Source organism: Hydra vulgaris, chromosome 05, assembly GCF_038396675.1.
Source record: "Hydra vulgaris chromosome 05, alternate assembly HydraT2T_AEP".
Classification (NCBI taxonomy): domain Eukaryota; kingdom Metazoa; phylum Cnidaria; class Hydrozoa; order Anthoathecata; family Hydridae; genus Hydra; species Hydra vulgaris.
The window spans coordinates 35,942,055-35,964,026 of record NC_088924.1 but is presented as its reverse complement, the minus strand read 5'-3'; the positions used below and the strand labels follow the sequence as shown (position 1 = coordinate 35,964,026).

General features: G+C 26.5%; 1 protein-coding gene and 1 non-coding gene across 3 annotated transcripts in view; one reads left to right on the top strand and one right to left on the bottom strand.

Annotated features, from left to right (window-relative positions):
* Positions 1–16,605, bottom strand: part of LOC100205406 (aldehyde dehydrogenase, mitochondrial) — a 54,122-nt gene extending 37,517 nt beyond the window's left edge. Inside the window, exons 1-6 of one of the 2 annotated variants that reach the window (XM_065798042.1) lie at positions 16,546–16,577; positions 12,663–12,721; positions 11,213–11,269; positions 3,979–4,083; positions 2,807–2,947; positions 2,384–2,510 (exon numbers count right to left, since the gene is read on the bottom strand). In XM_065798042.1, the coding sequence (XP_065654114.1) occupies positions 2,384–2,510; positions 2,807–2,947; positions 3,979–4,083; positions 11,213–11,254 (415 nt within the window). In that variant the 5' untranslated portion in view covers positions 11,255–11,269; positions 12,663–12,721; positions 16,546–16,577. Of the gene's footprint in view, positions 1–2,383; positions 2,511–2,806; positions 2,948–3,978; positions 4,084–11,212; positions 11,270–12,662; positions 12,722–16,545 lie in introns of both variants that reach the window. The other variant, XM_065798043.1, reaches the window with a different exon arrangement.
* Positions 16,606–16,887: 282 nt separating this feature from the next.
* trnal-caa (transfer RNA leucine (anticodon CAA)) lies at positions 16,888–17,000 on the top strand. The gene is made up of 2 exons: positions 16,888–16,925; positions 16,955–17,000. It is a non-coding gene; the product is annotated as a tRNA-Leu (tRNA).
* The last annotated feature ends 4,972 nt before the right edge of the window (positions 17,001–21,972 follow it).

The following is a 21,972-nucleotide window of genomic DNA, read 5'->3' as shown; positions in this document are numbered from 1 at the left end:
AAGCCATTTAACTATTTGCATCACAGCTGCCCAACTCATTGTTATATATATAATATTTTGACCGATATTTAAATTGTTGTCTTGCAATGTGGTTTTCAGAGTAAAGCATTTCTCTGCAGGGAAACGTCCTTTAACAGGTACTAAACTTAAATTCCAAAACTGTTTTTTCTCATAGATATTCACATTTAAATAAATCGTTTTCTTGAAGAAATTCGTCTAAAGTTAAACAGAATTGTGTTCCATCTTATTTGAAATTTTAGCTTGGATTTTTTTTTTTTTGGACATTCTAAAACCATTTTGCGAATTGAGTTAGATGATTTTGGAAATACATAACCTTGAGCGCCTCTAGCCAAAAATAAACTTCTTAAATCAATAGACATACAGAAAACTTTGAATAGCATATTATTCAAAGCACACATTCATGATACTATTGCAGAAAGTGATTTATCTTTTTTGTTGGCTAAATAATTTGTAATAATGATTTTTGATGCACTGCTTTCTGGAACTTAATCTTACACGACATCCTGTTTTAAAACATTAGTATTGTGTATCTTTCTTAAATGAATGTGCTGCAGTGCTGTTGTTGAACCAGCGGTTTTTACTATTTTATAACATATTTTACATTTTGCTGTTAGTTTTTTTGATCCAACCAAAAAAAGAACCCAAACAGAATTTTGATTTTTACATTGCTTTGTGTATTCCAAATAACTTTCTTTTGAAAACATTTTAGGATGTACTATTGGTAATAATTTAAGTTTAAAAATTATTACGTATGGATATGAAATGAAGACAAGAAACTCTCAAATTTTCTCAAATTTTGAGATGAAATCTAAACTGTCACTCTGCACATCAACCGTATTTAACAAATTCCTGTTTCAGAGTTTTGGGTTGAAAGAAAGGTTCAAAGAACAAAATTAAACAAGTAGCCTCCTCTACTGTAGTTTTTCAATGTTCAAACAAAAATTGAAAACAAAAGTAAGTTTAAAATAAATATAAAGAAAAATATTTTAAAAAATAACAAATATTTATATTAAACTAAACATTAGCATAAAATAAATGAAATATCTGAGATAATATTTTATAATTATTATATAATGGTAATACTTATTTTATGATTTATTAATGGTTTTATTCATGGTTTATTTATAATTTCATTTTTGGTTTATTTATGGTTGCATTTTTTTTTTTAAATGCTAAACAAGAAACTTAAAAAGATGCAAACTGCATAAATTAGAAAAACACTAAATATTCTGAAGCAATATTTGCAGAAAAAAACCTTGATGAATAAAAAATTTTAGGCAAAATAAAACACTTTAATTAAATGGGTTAAACAAGTCACAGACATAGATCAAGAGTTGAAACTACAAAGCTGTAAGAAAAAAGGTTTAAACTTGGCTGCACGTCTGAGCTTTCAATGTCTTCCAGGGGTGTACACTCAGACTTTTGGTTGGTTGTTAGAAGGGTGACTGAAAGTAACTAACTCATCAATTTTGGTTGCGTGTCAACGTTTTGAGTTGCCCATCACTATTTTTCATAAAAATTTACTCATTCAGAGAAGCTCTTGCATATTCTAGTCATTATTTCTTCTAGACCTATGTGTAGACTAGAAATAATTTGCGTAAATAAAAGTAATATTGTAAGCTACTTATAACATTCACTTTTTAGGCTTGGACAGGAATGGAGTGTGATAGAGCGCTATTGTTGACCACGCAAATGGTTTATTTTTTTGACAACTTGACTATGTCTGTTTAGATGTTTAAGAAATGAAAAAAAAACTAAAAATAGAAGAAAACAATTCCTTAAGAAAAGAAAATATATAAGCACTAAAATAAAATTCAAAAAACTCAAATTCGAAGCAAAAATTTCTTTTTGTTTTTTGTTAGCTAAAGTTTTGTTTTTAATTGCGTTTGAAATAAATTACATAAAGGTAACACAAAACGATTTCACAAATTACTTATAATTATTGTTTAATGAATGAACAAGTTCTATTTAAATTATTAAAAGGTGTAATATATATTATTTTTAAATTGTATAAACATTTATTTTTTCCGAAAAGTTGCAAAAACAAATTGTTTAAAAAAATAATGTAGACTTTTTAAGACAGTATTTTAAACCATTTCATGCTCTGATCTGTCAATTTAAAAAAAAAGGTTTTAAACAATTCTTTGTTAAATTAGAAATAAAAAAAGTAAAGCTATTGCATCAAAAGAATATTTGTAGACGCCCTTCACAAAATTTGGTTGCCTGGTACTGCTGGGCAACCACGAGTGTGCACCTCTGCCTTCTTTTACTTCAACAATTTTCCTTTTAACCTCTTATTAGGATTTCTCACATCTATTTTTTAAAAAATTTTACAATTAATTTCACGCAAAAAATAATTTACCTGCAGGTATAGTTTTTCCACAAATTTTATCACACCAGCCAGCATAATACCTCATGACATTAACTGAAAACTCGATATCACCGAGAGAATCTAAGTATGGTTTACCATTATCAAGAGTTTCTAGACTCTAAATAGAAAAAATATTTAAGTTAGTCAGAAATTATTAATTATAGCTTTTCAAAATGAGAAATTAAACATTAAACCAAAATGAATAATCTATTACAACTTTGATATATTACAATAGTATAACTCTAATATCATATATTAAAAAATAATGCAAACATGTAATACTATACTGATAAATAAAATTTATCGGTATAACATTTAAAAATTTTCAGATATATTTATTATACAAGTAAATATAATATAATAATATAATATATTATTGAGATTTTCTTTTGTATCTATATTCAAACTACTAACTGCAAGATAATCTTTATCTCTCTCAATCAAATCAGCGAGTTTATATATAAGCTTTCCGCGTTTTGAAGCATCCAAAATACGCCAGTCTGATTCTAATAAAATGGCATTTTTTGCAGCCTCAACAGCTCTGTCAACATCCTCCTAAAAAGATAACAATATTGTTGAAATATTCAATTCCGCTATAAATATATTTTGAATAAATTTATAGCTGAATTGCTGTTTGTCCAATATAAATTTATAGCTAAAAATTATTTTTCAGCTATAAATTTATATTGGACAAACAGCTTAAATAAGATTTTTTTTGACAAGTTTATAACACTTTAATTCAATAAATTTTAAATTAGTTTTGGTTGAATTTAAAAAAAAAAAAATAGTAGACTACCTATTTAACTAACAGCATACTTAATTATGTAGTCATTATTATTTATATTTAATTATTTATATTTAATTTATTTATATTTAATTAATTTATTTAACATATATAGTGTCTACAATTAACCAAACATAATGACTATAAAGTCCATAACACTAAAAGTAAGTAGGTTTGGCAAATACTTTGTAAAATTTTATAACTAAAATATGTGTATATATATATATATATATATATATATATATATATATATATATATATATTAGTAGTCTATTGTGTAGAATACTTTTTAAAGTTGTTTAAATATATATATATATATATATATATATATATATATATATATATATATATATATATATATATATATATTTAAATTTGACACAAATATTTTACTACAAAACATAGAAACGAGGTCAGCAATTTTTTGCTGACCTCATGCAATTTTAGGTCGGCAGTTAGGTTGGCATTGCTGAATGCCAACCCTAATTCGGAGTGCTGTATATATGTATAAGTACATATTTAATTGTTTAGGTAATATCAAATACAACTTCCCAAGACTCTAAAGGGGCACTAATAACAAGGAGGGTGTATGCTGTACTCAACTGTATAATGTTCTCAAAAATTATAAACTTTTCTTTTTTATATTATATTTATATATAATATAAATAAAGCATATATATAGGCAGAGTATAATATGAATTTTATAAAAAATATATATATATATTTAGAAAAAGTAGATAATAGGTATAAACAATTCATTTTAATATGAAGTTGCTAATATACAAATTAATGTGTAAATCACCTTATCAGCTTCATGGACTTGGCATATTTCTTTACCAGTACATGGATTGATTGTAGGAAATGTCTTTCCACTGATTGAGCTGCACCATTCATTATTGATAAATAGCTAAGTGTATATACATTATATAAATTATATAATTTATAGACATATTAAACTTGTATAACTATAATAACCATGACAATCTTGATTATCAATGTTTATTTGAACCATGTTTTTCTAATGAAAGCAATTTTCCTTCTTATTTTTATCTTTTTAACAATCTAAATTTTTTAGTTCTATAGCTGATTTACCAACAGCAATAAGATATTATACAAAGGCATTAGTTTGAAAAGATAAGAAAAATTTTTTATTTGAAAGCATTTGATATGTCAAGATGAATCTTGGCATATTTTTAATTCAATTGCTAATTAGTTAACAGCAATAAGATATCAGTGTTTTGATGCCAAGGCTATTTATCTTGAGCCAAGCCCATTTATCTTGACATACTAAATGTTTTAAAAAATAAACTAGCATGTTGATCTACTTCATAAAGTCTATTCATATGATTTATATGGCAATGTTTAAAAAATTGTTGAACTTTTTCTATTTAACCATAGTAATAAAGCCAATCTTGACAACATTCTTTTTTATTTCCAATGATCTTTAGGTACCACAAAGTTCAATTATACATTCCATTTTAAGGTGAATAAAAACCTAAGTTAATTTCTTAGCATTAACACAATCTTGTCCGATCATTAACAATCAATCTTGGTATCTATGAATGACCCTCAGTCTTCTACTAATTATTTTTAACTAAATACTTATTTTAAACTAAAAGGCTCACTTTTTACATTAGAACATATAACCTCTACATTCTAAACTCCGATTTCTTTAAGTAACAAAATACAAATATTCTTTTCAATAACTTCTTTACAAATGAATAAAAATTATTTTACAAATGAATAAAAAATATTTTAATTGCAGTTTTTGAAAGAAAAAATTGAGTTTTTTAATCATAAAGGAAACCCTGTAACTACATGTTTCAATCATATCAATCATGTGTATATATAAATTATTATTTATAATTATTTTTTATTTACTGTTGTTTACTGTTTGTTTGTAATCATACAAAATGTTGTTATATAATCTAACAACAAACAATGCTTTATTATATTTAGTGAAAGTTAAACATCAAACCATTTTTAAATTGTTTTGAGGTTTTGCTGAGTGAAGATTAATAAAATTATAGTAAAAGTAAAATAAAATTATAGGTTTTCTATTGCTCCTTGGAGTGAGAGAGTTTTGCTGCTGTAATCAACAACACAGTGAAAAAGTTGGTTCACATAATTGGGATAAGATGGAGAATGCTACAATCTCAACCAGAGATATAACTCCATTTGAGATATGATGTCTAAGACAAGGCAGGAGTATTGCATTTTGATTAATGAAAGGTCAATGGTGTTTTAAAAAGTTTAGATGCAGCTGCAACAAAGGCACTGTAGTTTTACTTGACTGAGCCAAAAGTTCAAGGTTCTTGGCACCAATAAAAGAGATGATGACTAAAATGTGACTGAATGACACACAAAATGCTAAAATTGAAAGAAATAAAAAAAGAAAGATCCAGCAGATGAATTTGGTCAATGATCTTCATGACATTCTCATATGTTTCCAATCCCCAATTTGGCTTTCCATTCTTGATTTAAAATCTCAATTTTTAAAAAACAAGTGAGGCTCAACAAAATGAAAACCAGTTGATTTTGATGCGCAACAACCATGCCTCTAGTTAATGCTATTGTTGATCTTTATGATTTTGAAAACTGTAATTAGGAAAAAACTCCACATAGGCTATTTTCTCAGTTCCAACTGCATCCTTTGGCAAGAAAGTGGAGGTTTCACATACCTTGTTTTTGGTGTATACAAATGTGGATGGCCTCATTCAAGAACGGACAAGCAGTATGTGCAAACCTTCTCAGTGTTGAAGGGCTGTTGTGTGCTACTGCTCTGCCTTTTTGAAGTATCTGATTTTCCGATAAATGGGTTTATTTCATTAAATTTTTGTAGATTTGACAGATGATGTAGTCACAAGAAGTGGATGTTTATGTCATAGGCTTCGACATAATGGACTTAAAGTTGTAAAAAATTGGCCAAGACTGTTTGCAATCTCCTTTTTCATCTTTCAGCAGTATGAATCTGCAAGAATCTGCTCTTGGATCTTCAAAGTTCAGGTGACCTTTGACAAGAGCAAGTACTCAGATTATATTGACAATACTCAGGTAATTATAAAGAGTTATCTGTCGCCTTTCTTTATACTAAAAAACAAACAGCTTTTCTGCAATCTTTATGTGATCTTCCGTATATTAGTATTTTGAATTGTTTGATTTGATTTTGTTTTCCTCAAACTAATAAACTAATTTATAATAAAAAACAAAAAAATAACAAATAGTCAAAACAGGTCTAAAAATAAGTTAACCTGGATAAAACTTGGATAAAGATGAATTTCATGTGATCTTCCGTATATTAGTATTTTGAATTGTTTGATTTGATTTTGCTTTCCTCAAACCAATTTATAGTAAAAAACAAAAAAATAACAAATAGTCAAAACAGGTCTAAAAATGGGTTAACCTGGATAAAACTTGGATAAAGATGAATTTGGTATCATTCAAAGCGTATTTTTATTTACTTTAACATATCCAAAATCCACCAAAAACTATATTGAGTAAAAAAAGTTATGAACAGTTTTGTTGACGCCACTTTGTATAGAATTTTCACGAAAATCAACAAAAATTGGAAGGCCAACTGAACTGCTAAAAAGTTGTAATAACTCGCTAAAAAATGATGCGATTCCTATAAAATTTTGGACAATGTGTACAAATTATAAAAATTAATTCAAATAAAAATATAAAATGTTGAACACATTTAAAGAAACTTGTTTGCTTTGCAAAGAACATGAACCTGCTGATCAAGTGGTTAATGTGGGAAAGAAAGGTATCAATAACTTAATTCATTATTCAAATATACGCAACAATAAAATCCTTAAAGAAGAACTGAAGGAAACGATGACAGTACATGTGGTATGCAGGCATGATTATACAAACCCAAAAGAAAAAGAGTTAAAATATCAATTGGAAAGCCCTAAAATTAAAAGATTGTGTTTTTTAAAATTTAAAGAAGTTATTTTCTTATTTACTTAATCTTGTGCTTGTGCCACTACATTTTTTTGCTGAAAAATAGCTATTCTGTTCTTTTTTGTTTGTTCAACTGTTTTTAATAAGCAAAACATTAGCCAAGTTTGCCAAAAATTTATTTACAATTTAGCCAGCGCATTAAACAGGAAGCAATGCTGCTTCATTTTCAGCAAACTAGCATTACCCGATCCTAAACATTGTGATTGTAAGCTGTAAACAAGTACACACAATAAAATTTAAACAAAGTATGCTTATGATTTGTGAAGGAAAAAAAGACCAAGGGGCACTTGATGTAAAATCTCGTTTAAATTGTTGTTTTGACCTTGTTGCAAGTGATTCTATATACCACTTTGAATGTTACAAGCTGTTTTCAACTAACAGGGAGTATGTTTTAATTCAAATATATTGAAATTGATTTCTTTCCTCTCGTAATAATAATGTGTTAATATTTTGTGCTGTTGTTAATAAGCGATTACCAAATACATAAAAATGTAAATAGAGTGATTTGTAATTTTTCCATCATAAAGTAACACATTGACCAATTCTGACTGAACTTTATGTCATGTGTATTTTTATGTTTTGTATTTTTCTCAAAAAAATCCTAATCTGTTTTTAGGTCAAATTTGAGTGAAACAGAACACCCGTGGCTTTATGAGCAGTACTGTAAATCAGGTCTTTGGCCTGATTTAGTAATTAAACAGTGCATGATGAGATCCATAAAAAGCAGTGGAGGATTAACTAGAGAAAGGGGTATGTCAGAAACTACAAGGAAACTTTGGGTCAGTACCTTGCATGAATACGTAGCAATCAATGTCAACACTTACAAAGCATTGTTTCGAGAGGACTCAGCAACATTGTGAATCTGGTGAGTCACGTCAAAAAAGAGATACTTAAGATTTTAAAGCATTAAAGGAACATCTCGAGCTATTTAATCCTTTCCAGTTTCAAGACTAAAGACTTCAATGTATATTTACTGGCCTAAGTGCTGATAAGGATGATGAAATCAATTGTGATCAAGCAAAACAGTTGGTTTAGAAATTCCAAACAGTCTTAATAATTTATCAAGCGTTAAAGCAGGTCAAAACACTTGCCATGTTGTTGCCAGCTATCAAAATTAATGGTGATGCAGCCCACATAGACCCGAATGATTTGTTCAAAAGGCCAATCATGCTAATTGAGAGGGTCGAAAACTTAACTGACTGATTTGAATATGAACTAACTCTAGAGCCCAAATCTCTCTTCAAAGACGGTTTAATGAGGAAACCTAACAAAGCAGAGCTTGGTAGAGAACTCATTAATGATTCCACTATTTTAACAGTGAATAATGACACAACCTATATTCTTGACAGAGGAGCTTTGCTGCATTGAGTTTTTTGGAATCTTCGAGACACACATTCAAACATCACCGAACAATATTGTTCATTATGAACAATATTGTTCCATGATGTTTGATATATGAATCATATATTACAAAAAAGTAAGGTAATTATATTTCCATTGTTTTTGATGGCTACAAATCATCCATCAAAGATCACGAAAATCAAAAAAGAGGTAAAAAATTCTCCAACATTGTATTGTATAAAACCAAGTTAACTGCAAACAATCTGAATTTTTTCAAACAGCAATAATAAAAATGCTTTGATCAAAGCATTAGAAAATTTTTTAAATACACTTATTTTTCAATAAACAGCTTAAGTGTAACCCAGCACCCAAAAAAATTCTTCATTAATTTTTAACCTTAAGTATTTTTTTATTCAGGATCCTGCACCAATTCACATTCTTAACATCATAAGATGTAACTGCAGCACAGATACAAAAACACTATGTGGGAAACAATGCCAATGTTGACATCATGGAATAAAATGCATGACTGCCTGCGGACAGTGCCAAGGCTTAGAGTGCACAAATGCAATGAAAAATGACAATATCAATATCCATGAAAGCGAAAATGAATATGAAAGTAGCGAAGATGGAGATGGAAACATTTTTTTTAAAATATTTGATTTTATTATCAATTATATTAGTCAAATGTAAAAAACACTAATATTTAACCTTACATGAAAAAATATTCAAAACTATTTAAATGTATATTTATTGGATTGACTAATTTGAAAAAATATACTCTAAAAATATTTGTTTTTGTTTTAGATAAATATTAAACAAGTTAGTTTTATTTGAGGTTAAAACTCAACTATTTATTAATTTTTTAGTTAAAGGTGTCAAATTTTTCCCAAATTGCACAAAAACTGCTGACATCAGCATTTTTAAAATTAGATTTTCAAACACATTTTATTTTCTATAATTTGTACACATTACGCTATGTTTGTGCAAAACTTCATAAAGATTAAGCATTTTTATAATGAGTTATAACAACTTATTGACAGCAGGGTCTCCAGTTTTTTTTGTTTTTTCCAGATATTTTACACAAAGTGAGGTGAACTAAAATGGATTTTAGTGGTTTTTGAATATGTTAAAGTAGATACCTAATTTCTGAACCTAATTTGATTAGACTAAAATTTAATTCAAACAGGATAAACATGTTTTTAATACTTTTTTGGGAAGCAGTTAATTGTTCTAAAATTAATTTTACCATAAAATCAGTTTTTAAAAAGTAGAATACTTTTTTTTGGTTAATTTTACTCAAATTTTTGATTTTAATTTAAAACTTTATATTATAAATAGCACAAATGTAGTTAATAGAAAATATAATAAACTCAATTTATAAAAATTGGATATAACCCAAAATCAGGGATGCGGAGTCCCAAAAAAGTCTCTAGATTTGAAAGTCACAAAAAGATTACTTTTTCCTAGTTTTTGGCATTCAGGAGCTTGAAAAAGATAAAAAAGCTAATGAACTACTAATGGGGAAAAAATTAAGACTTTTAGGTTAGAGAAACAACCAATTTTAGAACCCGGAGTCCTTAGGTATAATGGCAGCAAAGACTCCAGGCTTAAAAACAATAAGTTCCAAATCATTAAAAATCATAAATTTTTTTCTTATAGCAGATTATAAATCAACTAGCATGTTTAGAGCTTCTGGATACCAGAGACCACGAATATAAAGCTAGGGTCCTTTTGGGACTCCGCATCCCTGCCTAAATTATCTTTTTGGGATATTTTTGAAAATTAGGTATCAGTTTTTACAAGGGGTGATATCATTGGGTACTAACTTACTGGTTTATTTCACTTAAGGAGGATTGAAAAACTTTCATTTTTTTCTCTCTCTTTACTTTAAAATAAGATCAAAGCACACTTTTACTTATCAAGCTGGAGATTGAACGCATATCATAATAAACTTATCATAATCCTCTTGTTCTGATTAAATTTATCAATTTTGATACTTAATGCTATAAGTTAAATTTGGAATTTTGATACTTAATGCTATAAGTTAAGAATTATAAGTACATTTCTAATTACATTATCCGCAACTATTTTTTGCAAAAGATTTCCCAATGTTTCAGAAAACAATTTAATTTAATTTACAGAGTATAAAAGGGAAATAATAAAATAAGGAGAAAAAAATTTTTTCTTTAAATTTGAGATTAAAATATTTAATGATTAATTTTATCATTTACACTTTTCGAACTTCATCCTGCACCTCAAGCCTATTAAAAATGTTATGTAATAATATATTTAAAATGTGATTATTATTTATTATTAACTATTAAACATGATAGTTATGAAAACTTTTAGACTTTTAAAGTAAAACTATATGCATTTTTCTTCACCTACGCAAGAACTTTAGGGTATAAAAAAACTAAGTTTCATATTATTTGTAAATAAAATGCCTGGAATACAAAATGACTTTGAGAAAATGAAGTTAGGAAAAAAAGATTAGCAGCATCAGGAGAAGTGATTTGGGAGACTATTATTTATTAGTAAAACAGGTAAGTTAAAAAAATATAATACCAAAAAATTGATAAAAATAAAGTTTAGATAAAAGCACAATAAAGACTATAAAAAATTCAGAAACCTAATCTTTAAAAAATTATTCAAAACGAGAGTTGTTCATGATATTAGGATATTAAAAGGAAGTTCTACATATATATTAGAATGAACTTTCCACTCACCTTAGTATATTTTATTTCAGGACTTCTTTTTAAATCAGCCATTTTATAAAGTTAGGTCTATAAAGAAAAAAAAAAGTTGTATGTATATATTGTGCTTGAAGTGAGAAAAAAAAAGTAACAGGATGGTTTTCAGTAAGTTAAAAAACCATCCCGCCTAATCATTGTTATATAAAGAGATTTATAAAAAGGTGGTGGGACAGTCTATAATTCAGAAAAAGGTGACAGGTTATATATATATATTTTTATATCAAAAATTTAGATATATGTATATAATTTTTTATTGAATATATATATATATATATATATATATATATATATATATATATATATATATATATATACTTATTTCCGATTGGATATATGGATATATACACGTACACCATTCCGATTGGATATATGGACATATACACACAAAGATATATATATATATATATATATATATATATATATATATATATATATAATATATATATATATATATATATATATATATATATATATATATATATATATATAAAGGTTACCAACGCCCTTCTATTTTTGTAAGAGAGCGCAGCAAAAATCTAAATTTTAATTAGATTTGGCACTTCGCTCTCCTACATAAAAAAAGGACGTGGTCAGCTTTTATAAATGCTATATATATGTGTATATATATACATATATATATATATATATATATATATATATATATATATATATATATATATATATATATATATATATATAGTCAGCTGTTTAGTGAGAAGCATAACAAAAAACAGTTCCAGCATCATTATCGATATCATTAGACTTATACTACTCTGCCATGTAATAGAATAAACAAAATGCTAACCATTGGTGGCAATAACTTAAAATATTGAAAAAAGTGACTTATACCACTATGCATCTGATGGGTTCATATATATATATATATATATATATATATATATATATATATATATATATATATATATATATATATATATATATATATATATATATATATAAATATAAATAAAATATAATATAAATCATATATATATATATATATATATATAAATATAATATAATATAAATCAAATATATATATATATAAATATAATATAATATATAATATAAATCAAATATATATATATATATATATATATATATATATATATATATATATATATATATATATATATATATATATATATATATATCAATATATATATAAATCTTTTGAAAATGTAATAATTATATTACAAAACATGTCAAGAATAAAAAATATGTTATAAAATTATTTTTTAAATATATATGTATATTTTTTTGAAATGTAATAATTTTATTTCATGTAAAAATTATATTTCTAAATATATATGTGTATTTTTTTGAAATGTAATAATTTTATTTCAAAATCATTTTGAAATATAAATATTACATTTCATTTATTTATTTATTCATTCATCAATTATTCAAACATTAATCAAACCTGGACTGGATTGACTACTCTTTGACAGTCTGAAAATGTTCTAGTAGTTCTTAGCAGATCTAAAAATATTTTTAAAAAGCTCTGCATAGTTATTAAATATTATTTTTTATTCTTGACATTAATGTTAAGAATAAAAAATATCGTGCTAGTTTTAATTATTTTTTTTAAATAAGTTTTTTAAAAAAAAAAAAAAAAAATACTGTTCCAGGAAAACTTTGATTCTATAAGGATAACTATAGAACTATAATCAGAATGATACTTTAAATTTTTTTCACATGCAAAACTGAGTAGTTCTGAATTATTCTTAAACATTCTTTTAAATTGTTGGGAAGTTTCTATTAGCTTTTGAATTCTATAAAAGTTTATAGAATATTTAAGAAATATGCAGAGCTTTCAAAAATCTTTAGAGTTTACTAGAACACTTTGAGACTGTAAAACAGTAGTAAATCCAGCACAGGTTTGAATAATGTTTGCTTTTATAGTTGATTAAGAGTATAACAAATTGTAGTTAAGGTGCAACTATTAATTGATTTAGATGACATTATGAGGTTGGGCAAAGTACAGATTGTTCAATTAAAAAAACAAGATAAATAAATGTTTTTTGAACATAAAGGATCAGTTACAGTAAAAGGATGCAACTTTGCTGAATGACAAGTCGTGTGTTCAGAAATGATTATGTGAACAGAAACCATGATAGCATTTGTAGAAAAGAGAAGAGAGTCGACATTATGACATTACGATTTATCTTAAAGATGAAAAAATTTATATATTCTTGGAAACATGTAACCATTTGAATTCTTAATTTATATTGTATTAATAAATCAAAATAAATCTAAAAAAAACTAGTTTAATTTAATTATTCTGATTAATGAAACCAAGAAGCCAATTTATCTAACACACTTTTTGATTATCTTTTTGTACATTTAAAAAAAAAGAAAAAACCAAATTCACATTTTTAAATACATTTAAGGTTTTGTATATGATATTATTTAGTGTATGACATAACATTGATATAATTTGTATAAAAATATAAATATTGATATGTATTTCTATAGTTATTAAAATTTGCATTTTTTAAATTATCAATATAGATATATTATTTTCTATTTATTATATCTATTTTTATTACATTAAAAATTATCACAACTATTTTTTTTTTTTAAATTTCAGAATATAGTATTTATCTTATATATGATACCACGTAGGTAACAAAAAGCAATGAAATGTTTTGCTTGTGATACAATGCATATTTTAAAAATATTCTTAATTAAAAACAAAGTATTAAAGAAATAAAATGTAAAAGAAATTTATATGATACTATAGTGATTTAACTAAAGAAATATTTATATTTGGTAATACACATAACAAATTTTTACAGTTAATGTTGCAACAAAGTCATAAAATATGATAGAAAAATTTTGGTCAAATATCTCTAACATGAATTCAGCTCAGATACAATTAACCTTTATTTAAATTATTTGAATTTACTATAACTATTACTAAATCCAACAAGAAAACTACTGCCTAGTATTTTTTTGAAATTGAGCTTCAGTTTTTATCTGCTTGTTTTAATAAATAACACATTTAAAAATTAGTGAAAATGTTAATAGCTTGCTGCTTTAGCATACTACAAACTATACTGTACTAAAAAAGATAAAAGAATTGAGAACAAACTTGTTGAAATTTAAATCTGTTAAAAGGAAGTTAAAACTGAGACTAAAAATTGTTATAACTGTTAAAACTGAGACTAAAAATTAAAAACCAAAGAGTTTTTTAAAGGCAAGATTAGATAAAAAATTAAAGACTGTGAATTTGAAAATACTGCCAAAATTTTCAACTAAATGTAAAGTTGTTGTACAAAGTTCTGCTAATCATGTCTGTTTTATTTTACAAAAATAAAGGAAAACAAATTATGAAGTGATATCAGTGAAAAGAATAAGTTAGTTATTGATTTTTATTACAGAGCATGCATTATCTCCTCAATCAAGCCAGTCTAAAAAATGAAATAAAAGTGTGAGAAAATAGAAAGAAACAGAAACTGAGTAAGTATTTGACTATGTTTTTGAGAGAAGCTCACATTCTTTTTCAATTAACCAATGGAGAAGTAATGCCTTACTCTACATTTTGAGAGCTGAGGCCTAAAAATGTACTTTTAGAAGAAATACCTGCAGACCAGTGAAAACTGATGAGATGCAGACCAAGTGAAAACGGATGAGATTTTTCACTTATTACTATAACAATGAATCAATTAAGTTTAAAAATAACTTAACCTAAATCTAAATCCAGCAGAGCAAGTAATGCGGCGGCGGTGGAGCAAATATGACGCTGGTTTTCTTCAGCTACAATTAAAATATGGGTGCAAAGATGAAGTGATAGAGAAATTACTGTTTCTTTATCTAAATTCTAAGAACTTGTTTGTATAAAAAGAATTCATACTGTTGAATTTGAAAAAGGCAAGGGAATCACAAGGAAAAGAATTCTTCAAAATTTTGCAATGGCATGTTTAAAAATACCAAAATGAAGTACAAAGTACCTTGTTCAGTAGAAATTCTGTTCAATTGTTTAGAGCTGCTGTTTCTACATGTAGAAACATCGTTGTATACAGCAATCAATGCAAAACATAACTTATTTGTTTAGTATATTGGGCAAAGATACTAATTACTGCTTTAAGAAATTATATGGAATGCTTATGTCTGAAAAATGTTATAGTGATAACAAAATTTTCATCAATGGCTCATTATCAGAATTTAAAATAAGTTTATGTTAAAATTACTTAACCATTTACCTTTGAAATATAAAACATTTGAATGAAAATATTTTCCAATTTTCCATTGGAAAGGGGGTTGTACATGGTATTAGAAGAAGTGCAAAATCACTTTTTTAATTGAAATTAATTAGCAAAAATAAGATAAATGTGAAAAGCAGACAAATAAAAACTTAAGTTATGAGTAAAAAAAACCCACAAGGATTTCAAAAAGTTTAAAATGATAATGCTTCTAATAAATACTTGCTATTTTTTAAAATTAGTGACATAAGATATTATCACTATCAAATAAATTATGCTGAGGTACAACTTTCTACAGTAAATTAATTTACGGAAATAGTGAATAATAATTGGTGTCAATTATTGTTTTTAAACAGGCCATTACCCAATTTATTACAGACATTTATTACATTACAGACAACTACACAGGCCAACAAAATTATACTTTTTTACTTTTTTTTGCATACAGTATGTTTTTCCTAAAGTATTTCTCATTCTGACTTTAAACATGTAGTTTATTTTCTTTTATCATATCAAGTTTTAAAGATATTAGGGTTTAAATTCCAAATATTTTGATTAAAATCCCTAATATTATCAACAAAAAAAACTTCTTCAAAAGTATGTCAAAAGAGTATTAAAAAAATCTATAAAAAAAAGATTTTCACCAATAAAATAATAAATATTCATTTTTATAACAAACAAATATTATTTGTAAAATCTTCGTAAAAAAAAACACTACTTTTGAGACCCAAGTTGACAAGAAATTTTATTTTTCTACTATATCAGGGATTTTACTCCAAATATTCGGGATTTGAACCCTAATATCTTCAAAACTTGACGTGATAGAAGAAAAAGGATTGCATATTTGAAATCAGATTGAGGAATACTATAAGTAAAACATACTGTATAAAAAAAATTTCAATAATTGTATCATCACCCAGCCAGAGTGAAGATATAGTATCCTTGTAGAATAAAGCAGATAAATTTAAAGCTTTAAAAAATATCTAGAAAAAATAAAAGTACTGGTTTAATATTTATCAAAGTATATTTGTTTTGTTAATAAAAATATGAGTTTAAAGAAAAATCGTTTAAAATTAATAAATAGTTAGAAAGTCGTACACTGTTACGCACGTTTCAAAATAAACTTGTCACACGTGTACTGAGCGGATCCATATAGGAGCTATGGGGGCGATCGCCAAAACCCTCAGTAAATGTAAATAGACCACCTGTATCAATCCCAAGATAATCAGACGATGTTTGTACACTTGTAACATTTGAACTTTTGTATTAAAAATAATTTTGTATTTGGTTCGCCAAGTTTATTATTTATTTCTAAGAAGTTGGTCAAGTTATGACAAATGAAAATTATTTTCATTTGCCATAACTTTTATTTTTTCATAACAATTTCAAAGTCTATACTTAATTAAATATAAGTTTTGAAAATGTTTCGCTGCTTAATATGTCAGGTTGGCCGAGCGGTCTAAGGCGCCAGACTCAAGGAATTAAACCCTTCTTAGATATAGGAGCATTCTGGTCCACGAATGTGGGCGTGGGTTCAAATCCCACATCTGACAAATGTTTTTATGGTTTTTTTTTTTTTTTATTTTACTTTTTATTTATTTAATTTTATTTAAAAATTAAATATATTTTATTTAAAACTATTTTTTTAAATAATGTCTTATTTAAATTTTATTTGAAAAATTTTATCGCGCAAAAAAACGTGAAAAGCAATACGCGCAACAATACGATTTTAAAATGCCTAGTAGTGTTAATGGATCAGACTCGTTTTACCCGGGTCAGGGTCTCGTTATTATGGACCTAAAATCCACCAGACACGGGTCTGGTGTACCCAGACCCGTTATACCTGTTAACCCTACGGGTTGGGTATGGGTCATATTATCCAGACCCAATTAACATTTTCCTAATTATTTTACTCTAAGCCATTTAGAACATTTAAATTTTTTGACCGTATTTATTAGCCGTATGTGCCGATAAAAACGAACGATGTTTTCAATGGTTAGAGCCTTAAAATCAGAAGTTCCATAAAAGGAGATTTGATTCCTGCTCTCACCATTTTCGCGATATTATTGAGAAAAGTAGACAGTGGATCCAGGAATTTTGGTGGGGAGGGAGGATGCTGAAAAATTTTTGTTTTTTGTATCACATTTGCGTCACAAAAAAAAAAACGGTCTCCATTTCTACGATATTTTAGGACTTTCAGATTCTGGTGGAGGGGGATTCATACTCCCGATTCCCCTCCCACTTCCTGGATCGGTCTCTGAAAGCCGAGTGAAATTCTAAGATAAGTGTTCTTCCGCATTGTTCTGTGACAAGACTGTTTGGTCTTCTTGGAGCACTAAAATAACCAAGAAAAAAAAAAGTTTTATCTTTTATAAAAATAAAAAAAAGTTTTATTTTTTATTTAAAGTTTCATTTTTTATAAAAATAAAAAAAAAAGCTACATTTTATGAGGAAGACAAACGGGCGACTTTGTTTGTGATGGCCCAGATGATTGTTTTTGATACCCCCATGGGGGCATCTGGGCCCAGATCAGTCGGATATAGACTCCTAATAGTATTTTTTTATGGTTAACTACTTTAGTTTTTAAGTATTTTCATCATTAAAAGTTGAGAAAAAATACTTGAATTACACCTTATCTGTTTGGCATGACCAGAGCGGATCTGGAACCAGACCCGTAAAGTAAATCGGGTACGGATTTGGGTAGGATCCATTAACATTCGACCCAAGACCCTACCTTTCAACAGCCTTAATGGCAATCTAAAACCTTTGACAGTAAAAGCAACAACAAAAAAAATCTATATATTTTTTTATATGATTCCACTTGTAAGTCTTTATTCAAATCTGGTAAGAAAGAGTTGAAAAGCAATTAAAGAGAGATTTATACCTTATGTATTATTAAACACGTAACTTACCAAACGTTTTTAAAACAAATGACGGTTTCTTATATGATCCTAACTTTTAGGAACTTATAAAAAGAATAGAGTCTTTTATTGCCTTAGTTATAAATGGAAAGTTTAGGCTAACATTTGCAAATAAATTATTAATTTAATATTTATCTAAAGATAAATAATTTTTAAGAATAGTTTCAAAGAAATAATTTATATGATTTCCTATAGGAAATCAGATAAATAATTTCTTTGCAACTGTTGCAAACTTTTTGCAGTTGTTTAAAGTTTTAAAAAATAACGCGATAGGTTCAAACTAAATAAATGACAACGGTTTTTAGAGGTTCAAAAAAACAAGAAATATTTGATGACTAACTCAAAATAGCTAAAGTTTACAATATGTAAAAGAGGATGCGGGGGGAGGATATTAAATATTGCTAAATGTTTTTATAAGAAACCAAACAAATGGACTAGTACTAGAAAGTTGATTATTTTAAGGGTACTCTTCCTCAGGTTCTCTTCTCTTTCCCCAATCTAGTACTAAAAGTTTCTTAAGAGTTTTTTAAGTTTCAGATTATCAAAAAGTTATAAAAAAGTAAACAAATACAATTTAAAAACATCTTAATGTAGTACATCTTAATAAAGTACAACGTTTTATAGTTAGTCAACTAAAATTATTTTAAGATAAAAAATTAAAAATTAAAAAATTAAAAAACATCATGATCTTAACAGATCATGATGTTTTTTAATTTTGTGTTGTACCACGTAAATTTATCAATGTACCACCATGTTCAAAACCCACAAATCTCCTAATTAATCGTACATTTCTCAAAAACCTTGTGTGTAATCATCCATTCGTTCCAATTTATTAACGTCTTTGTGCAAAATAGGTAAATACACCAAAACTAGATTATACTACCTCAAATTGCTCCCTTCATAGAATTACGTGTTCTAAAACTATACTTTTTGTTTGAGCTAAATCGTAATTTTTAAAGAAATTTCAAACATCTTAAAAACTTTCTTTTGGTTAAGATTTCAACAACTCTCATTCAGCGATTAGTAAAATTGGTAAAAGAATTTACGTCATCCGAACTGTCATGGAAATTTCATATTAAATATATTGAAGGTAAGATCTCAAAAATATTGCCATGTTATACCGAACAAAACCTTTTCTTAATAACGAGTCTTTAAAAAATTTATATTTTTCGTTTATACACAGTTATCTTTCATATTGTAACATTTCCTGGGGTAGAACTAATCACACTAAACTCAAAAAAATTTATAGTAAACAAAAACATGCTTGCATGATAGTATTTGGGGCAATAGAAAAACACAATGCGAACCTCTCTTTTATATATTTATAAGCTTAATATTCATCAAGTAATGTTATTTATGTTTAAAGCAAAACTTGGGTTTTCTCCAGTAACATTTCAATCCTACTTTAATGAAATCTCCCATAAATATACAACCAAATTTTCAGTGAATAACTTTGTGGTTCCCATAAACCTTCTTAAATTAAGTTCGTACCAAATTCAATATCGGGGACCTTTAGTTTGGAAAAAATTTCTTCCAATCTTTAGTAAAAAGCAAAACTTCGTTTTAAACTGCACTTTGCAAAGTTTTAAGGATGATTCAAAACGCTATTTACTGAACATGGAATTCGATATATTAGATTTCAAATACCTTTTTTGAAAACAATTTAAAGGTTTGGACTGAATCGCTTGAAAATAAATTAAATCTTTATCACTTTCTTTAGCTTTTATTAAAATGGTTTCTAACCATTAGTATAAAAGATAACGAAAATAAAATTGTCTTTTTCGTTCATATTTTTGATGATATTAAATAATCAGCCCAAATACTTATGTTTACATATATTGCTTTTTTTTTTATTATTTAATTAAACAACGCATTTTTTTTTGTGTTTTTATAACTTTCATGATTTTCTGTCGTTTTTACTTTTTTATTTTTAAAATTATTCTGCTGGAAGATTGTTAGCAACAAATTATTTTATTGCTGAAGTATTTGATTTGTTTTTGTTTTTGTATTTATACTGTCTTTTTGTCTTTTATCATTTATTGTGCATGTAAATTTTTGTGTGACGGGGCTCGGTGATAAGACAACCTGTCTTCTTCTTGCTCCGGCCAGGATTTTTCTTTTATTGTAATTTCTTTTTTGTAATATTTATCAACGGCAAAATAAATAAATAATAAAAAAAAAAAAATAAAAAATAAAAAAAACTGCACCATGTTTCTGTTAAGCAGATTATATTAAATAGATTACAAATTTCTTCAATAAAATTACTAAAGATTTCAAAACTTTTTTTAAAACTTGGGATATTAATGTGAATTGCGTTAATATTATTTTGATCAAGAAATCCTTTAATTTCATGGGTATAAAAGTAATTGCATTTATTTTGCAAAGCATCAGAATCAATAAAATAATTAAGATTAGGATCAGATTCCTCGTCTAATAAGAAATCATTAGTTCGAAAAAAATTATAAAAACTAGACTCAAAATTTAAGGTTTCGTTAGAATACATTTAATTTTGTTTTTTCATAACCGATCAAAGATCGAAGAATTTCTTTTATAAATCCCGTGTAATTAACTTATTATATATAACTTTAGCGTACTTACCCTTTGCCCTTAAATCTTTTGCCTCATTCAGAAGTTTTTTTCGCAATTCCAGGGTATGATCTTCATTTATGTAAACCTTTTGAGTCCATAAATTCATCGTCGTGTATTTTCCTAATATCGTGGCTTTGTCTTTGTAGTTAAAAAATCTTACTACAATCGATCTATTTTTTTTATTGTTTTCAAGTAATTTTTTGCCAACTCGATGCGCCTTTTCAATTTCAAAATTTCCGTGGCTGAAGTTTATTATTTAAAAACTCCCTTACTTTATTTTCACTGTCTTCCCAACTTTCATTTTCAATTTCTTCAATCCCACAGAATCTTAAGTTGTTGCGTCGACTTCTGTCTTCAAGTTCTGCCAATTTGTTAATCATGTTAGTATTTGCATATACATTTGCATGTACATTTATCAACGATATTTTTGATGTTTAATGATCAGCAACTATTTTATCATAATTATTACTCACAAATTCAACAGCTTTATTAAGTTTCCGTAATTCCTTTTTTAGTTCCTTGTTCTTGTCAATTACTGAGTTTAATTTGTTTTCAAGTTTTTCAAACGTGTCCTTCAACTTGCAATATTAATAATTGAACAATTTAGTTACGATCAAAAACTAAAAATACTCGGCTTAACTACACTTGAAGAAAGCAGTAATCTTATAATGCAATACAAAATTGCTTATCATTTACAATTAAAATTAAGACCGTGAAAAACTGTTTCTCTTAAGATGCTCAATCTTATAGTTGAAAGATCAAGAACCGGTTGAAATTAAAGCTTGTGAAATAGAAGACAACTTTATGGAAGATATTTTCCAATTTAATAGTTTGAAGGAGTCTTCATTTTTACTTGTGGAAATACTTTAGTTAGTATAGTATATATTTCGCTGTGAATATAAAAATAGATAATAAAATTACAATGAAAATTTTTACGTTACACAAAGAATATATATAAAAACAGACAGGGGTTTAAAGAAGATACGGATGACAGGTGTCACCACAATTTTTTCAT